This window comes from Bactrocera tryoni, chromosome 2 (assembly GCF_016617805.1).
Source record: "Bactrocera tryoni isolate S06 chromosome 2, CSIRO_BtryS06_freeze2, whole genome shotgun sequence".
Lineage (NCBI taxonomy): Eukaryota > Metazoa > Arthropoda > Insecta > Diptera > Tephritidae > Bactrocera > Bactrocera tryoni.
In genome coordinates, this window is record NC_052500.1 from 36493538 (window position 1) to 36499742 (window position 6205).

The window sequence follows — 6205 nt, forward strand, 5'->3', positions numbered from 1 at the left end:
CAAGGCAATAGAGTCGTTTCTCGCTCCTGTGTCCGAAATTCATGTTGACTGAGAATCGCAAATATTTCAATTTAATTAGTTTATCTGCCAAATTGCGTTTGTGATTTAATGAATTGTGAGTGACATAAATTAGTGTTTACCATAGTGCGCTACATTGACGACAGCGGCGGCATGGCACTCGACGGCGAATCACACGCAGCGTTTTATTGCAAATACACACTTGGATACCACATACAAACATATATGTGTATTTACATACGTGTATCAGAAAATGCCTGAGTGTAGTGTGAGTAGCCACCTCTCTAGTCTTGATCTACCATTTGCATATCTAACAACTTTACTGGCTTGTCTCCACTCCTTTAACAAAGGTGACATCGAATAAAGTACATGAGGAAAACTATTTGTTGGATATTGGTTTAAAACAACAATGAAATAAAAAATTGTTTAAATATTGATCAAAAGGTTTTTCAATCTTTATACAGAGGTATTACAAAACTGTAACCTGGTTGTTTTCTAACCAAAGGGGTCCAGTTTTGAGTGCAATTACGATGTCGGTCGGTCCGAGAACTATTTAGCCTACAAAAGAAAAATTATTTATTGCTCAATTCAGTATCTTTTTAGCTTCAAACAATCGACCCAATGATGTTCCAACTTCTTTAAGTAGTCTCGAAAATAGTTTTCGGAAGTCTGACGAATGAAATAGCGTGGCACACTTCAAAGGCACTATTGGTGCAAAATACTATCGCCTTATATTAACTGCGTCTTGACTTACAGGTATATACTAGAAAGTGATGGAATAAAATGGAATTTAAAACTGTGTTACATGAGAAGTACGCCTGGTTGTTGTCCGATTTCGTCCATTTTCGCACTGTAACATAAGAATGTGAGAAGGTTGTTACATACCGAATCGGGTTAAAAGAGCGGGCTCTGAGATTTGTCATTTTACCCAAAAGTGGGCGGTATCACGCACATCGTCCCATTTTGGCACCGATTCTTATAAAACCTTCTCACACCAACTCGAGAAAATAATAATATATAATGTCTCTGGCTTAAAAAACAAAACTTAGCGTTGAACCGTGGTCGCTTCTTTTTCTTTTATGAGCCAGGGTCTTATGGATGAATTTTCTTTGAAAAAGAATTTCCACACTGCACTACGTATTGGAAGCATGTTCGCTTTAGTTCTTTAATTGTAGCTGCTTAAAAATTCTATATTTGCAAATAGTTAGGCACTTGTGAAATAATCGGTTAATATTGATTTTCGATACGATTAAACCGGTAGTTGAGAAGAACTAATCGTTTAAAATTTATTGTTCGCTTAATCTTGCATTACTAGCAATAATACCAATATTTGACGGTTTCCATTGAATAAAAGTGTCACCGTATACGCCTTTGTTTTCACTTGTTCGGTTTTTCAAAAATAAGAATCACTCGCCGCAGTATCCGTTTACGAAAATATGCTCACGAGAGTGAAATTCTCTTGCGATTGAGGCAGTCATGTTAAATAATTATCGGACCGTTATTTTAAGAAGTCATTAAAAAAATTTAAAGGTAACAATCTGCATGGAGTCCAGCGACATGAGTCTAAATTAATAGCATCGATTTTGTATTTATTATGTATCAAGTTTCATTACAATCATAATTTTGACAGTATGCAAAATCAATATATACGTAACTATTATTTCTCAAAGACACTATTGGAAAAAATACTAGAACGTGTTAAATTTAAAAGTGTGTGGGTACATAAATATACTAAAAGGACCTAAAAATACAGTAATAAAAATCAGTGTAGAATTTAAATATATCTGTATCGATTACATCGCTTATACTTTAAACTTTTGCAGCAGATGTTTCAGCTCCATATTTTGGCGGCGCAAGAAGGCACATTCCTGATCAAGTTTGGTTCGTTGCTTAAGAACCTCCACATAGTGATTCAGACCATGTTCCAGAGTCACCCACAGCTTACGCTTCTCCTTGGGGAAAAAGCTCTTGAACTTGCTCCAAAATGTTTTGATCGTCTCGTCATCAAATGGAATCGTATTGCTAAGCAATACATTTGCTTCCAGGAATTTCTTGTAGTGCATTTGTTGTTGCATTTGCTTTTTAGTGAATTCGTTCAGTGCCATTAGTACAAATACTGGTTCGACAACCAAATAGTGGTTTTTGCAATTTGGATGCGCTGCTTTGAGCTTGCTGCGGCATTCCTCCGACTGTTGTTGTATTCTAATATTCTCCGTTGGGTTTTCTTCTTCAGCGTACTCATCGAAGTCTTCATCTGGAGCAACCATATCTTCGAACTCGCGTCCTATGCGATAGAATTCGTGCATGGCCTGCTTCGGTAGTCCCCCTGGACAGTTCGGGCAATAGGCGTATGGCAGAAAACATTCCGTCAACCTTGAGATCATCTTTACATTACCGACACGCAAAGCTATGAATATATTATCCAGACGTACAATGCATTTCTCATTCTCCGAATAGGGTTCTAGAATCTTTAGAAGTTTTTCTTCAATGAGAAAACCGGCGCGATCAGCAATTTTCCTCAAAATATTACGCACTAAACCCTTCTCCAGCAACTCTTCGCACGTGCGTGTTGGAAAATCAGTAGTCGTTTTTTTCTTCTTAGCGGCCTTCAGTGTGCTGCTATTGGATGCTTTGGCAGCCTCATTAATGTCGGTCCAATCGATATCAGGCATAGACCATGGTGCTGCCAATTGCTGTTCGTGTAATATGCGATCAATTTCGAAGATCTTCGTTAAAAGATCTTTCAATTCTTTGAAATTGATTTCCCACACGAGATCGAACTTCCGTTTGTTATTGGAACGAAACTGTTGCGCTTTTAGCTCGAGATCACTTATGCTCTCATGCAATTTTTGTATTTCAGTCAAAAACCGCTGCAATTTAGTTTCGTGTTGTTTATTGACCACGCTGATTCTCACTTTCAACGAGGCTATGTTCTCACTTAGCTTCGCCAGACGACGCTTTTGTTGATTACTAATCACTATATTCTCTTCATTACGCTTTTGTAGCACCTGATAATTATAGTCCAGCTTTTCTGAATTTATCAACACTGTATTACGGACATTACGCAGTTCCCACTCCAACATTTCGGCCTCCTTCTCCAGCCGTATACGAGTGCTGCATGTTAGCTCCTCTTGTACCGCTGCAATGCGCGCCACCTCAGCCGCATAGAATTCCTCCTTCTGCTTGGCCAAATCGAATTTCGTCTTTTCACTCTCCGCCATATCATCGTAGAATTTATTCCACTTGTTGGCCTCAGATAGAGCGATCGTTTCACGCTCTTCACTTATCGTACTCTCCAAAATGTTTAAATGACTCGTGTAAGCCATCTTAATAACCTCAATTTGACGGTCAATGCGTTCAACTAAGCAGCGCACATCGTTTGCTTGTGCCATTTGATCGGCATAGTACTTGGCGTTTATGCGATCTATCTCTTTCTGACACTGTTCAATGAGACTATCTTTGCTCGCCATTAAAGCAGCTACTTTTTCTTTTTGCTCCTCCAAGTGTTCGAATAATGCCATCGGCTCTTTGAATTCCTCCAGCTCCGACCATTTCGATGCGATTTCATTGAAACGTGCCATTGACTCAATGGATTCCTTTTCGAGATCCTGATTTAGTATACCACTACGCTCACTCTCATATTCGCGACGCATAAGTTCTCGCCTCTCATTTGCCACCTTCACATTCGTCACCAACTCCTGTCCAAACTCTATCAAATCCTTTAATTTATGATCGCTATCTTCTAGTTGGCGCTCAACTGGATCTTTTTTCTCTTCGGTCTTTTGTACCAAAGTCTTCGGTGCGGCCTTCATTCGCATTTTGTACTCTTCTCGTACAAGTTTTCGTCTTTCATCCAATGCTTTCGATGAATTCATTGGATCTGCGGAGTTTATCAACATTTTCATTCTCTCCATTTGCCAATTACTAGCATTTGAGGAGCGCGATCCAATGTCGACGATAGAAGCGTGAGCAGAGGATTTGCCCGACATAGCATCCAAAGAGGTAATCGATCCTGTAGGTTCTAAAGCCATGATGGTGGGTGTCTTGTACAACTCTTAGCAAATATATAGTATATACAATAAAAATACTTTTTTCGCAGTATATCGAAAATATTTTACTAACAAACTGATTTATTTATTTTTGTTAGCAAACAAATTAAATCGTTTCTATGGCAGTTGTTTGAGTTTGATTGTTGATTCGTTACAAAAGCATTGGTTACCAAGTTCATTTGGTTGGCTTCAATTGGTTAAAGTACATTACGAATCAAAAACACATTTTTGTATCCGAACTCAATCTAACGAACTCAAATTATAGAATAAAGTAAAGAGAGTTAGTTATTAAAAAAATATATTGGCAAATCTCTCAAAATACCGAATTTACTGTCTTTTTTGAACTATCAACTTTCCCGTAAAGCCTCTCCGCGTTGTTTCGTATACTTTCCAATTTTTTTGTCATGCAGAACGCATTGAAAATTTCCATTGTTTAAAAAAAAACAAATTAAACACATTTACCGTGCAAAAATATCTGTAATTAGCACAAACAATTTTCTTTGACACAGTGAGTAAAGTGACACAACTAAACTAAAGAAAATTTAGCTCAATTTTCCACAGGAGAATTTTTTTTAACTCTTCTTACGAAAATAGACTAATCAGATTATAACCCCTCCCACTCCCCACAAAACATCAACTAAATGGATCAAAAAACATTACGCTCGACATGGTACGAGAAAGCTTTATGTACATATGTATATATATAAATCATCAGGACGACGAGAAAAGTTGAAATCCGTGTGACTGTCTGTTTGTCCATGCGTCTGTCCGTCCGTGCAAGCTGTAACTTCAGTAAAAATTTAAATATCTTGATGAAACTTGGAATGCGGGTTGCTTCGTATGTACAAAAAAAAACAAATTCATAGATGAAGGTAATCGGACCACTGCCACGCTCACACATCAATATATAAAACTATAATTTGGCACAGGGGATTACAGGAGTAAGAGGCACCCGTGAGCTAACAATTTTGAAAAAGTGTGTGTGGCGCGCCCTATAATCAGTTTAATGCACACATCACCTAAACCAGTAAAGCTACAATAACCAATTTCGCCGAGCACAAATATTATAAAAACTCCTACCAACAGTGTGAAAATGGATGAAATCGGAATATAACCACGTCCACTCCCCATATAACGGTACTTTTTAAAACTACTAAAAGCGCAATAAATTATTATAACTAATTACGCCACAGACATTAAATTTTACCTTCGAAATGGTATGAGAGGGCATTATGAGATTCGGTGTAAAAATTGAACGATGGGCGTGGCACCGCCCACTTTTTGTGAAATCTCAAATCTCGGGATCCGACCGACCGATTTCGACAAAACATTACTTTATTATTTCCATGTCACAGTGTGAAAATGGACTAAATCAGACAACAACCATGACTACTTCCCATATAACAAAATTTCAAATGCCTCTTGATTCTGCCACTTTCCAGTACATAAATTAAGAAGCAATTAATATTGAAAGAGTCTTTTGGTATTTTGTCCTTGTCATGTCCTTGCAGTCGTATATCTCGAGTAATACCAATCACAATAAATATTTAGTTGAAACATGAAGAATATAGTAGTACAGTTTAATATCATGGTCGAAAAGTTTCAAATCGTCGATGTGCGGATGACATACTTGTACAGTAGTCAGTTCGGGTATTGAATAGGAAAATTCACAAAACAAATAAATGTGGGCCAAGTTTTGAGAATCGAGAACTTCTTCTGCAGTGACTTCAATGTCATGAAGCGTATACTGCAACCAGGCCAGGCCGATCAATATACCTTTAAGCATGTTCGTCCTCAGATATGTACGTCCTCATGCGGCGAAGTGTAGAAAAAGAAAGTACAAGTCTAAATCGCAGTTCTTCAACGTTTCCTATGCAGTAGTCGGGAACCTGTTGTCTTTTGACTTTTGTATCTGCCCCCAATGGCACTGCCAGTGATCAAGTTCACCTTTGAGCTCCAAACGTTAGACGACGTTGTGGTTATCCCTTGAATCAATCAAGTCAATAAGATTTTCCATTTCTTTAGTTTTCAAAGCACATGCTTTTTCCGGAAAAGCGCGTCTTCAAATATTCGCTGATTGTATTCAACAGAGTAACGTACACTGAGACCCCGTAGTATTCTTCGCAAGTTCTCACGTA

The 6205-nt window shown here is 38.0% G+C and overlaps 1 protein-coding gene across 1 annotated transcript; it reads right to left on the reverse strand.

Annotated features, from left to right (window-relative positions):
• Nucleotides 1–1671: 1671 nt before the first annotated feature.
• On the reverse strand, nt 1672–4109 carry LOC120768516 (dynein regulatory complex protein 1 homolog). The gene has a single exon (XM_040095244.1). The coding sequence runs from the start codon at nt 4047–4049 to the stop codon at nt 1821–1823; it is 2229 nt and encodes a 742-aa protein (XP_039951178.1). The 5' UTR covers nt 4050–4109; the 3' UTR covers nt 1672–1820.
• Nucleotides 4110–6205: the final 2096 nt, after the last annotated feature.

Bases quoted from the DNA above. Each gene is read 5' to 3' on its own strand.
- LOC120768516 (XM_040095244.1), bottom strand. From the start codon at position 4,049: ATGGCTTTAGAACCTACAGGATCGATTACCTCTTTGGATGCTATGTCG.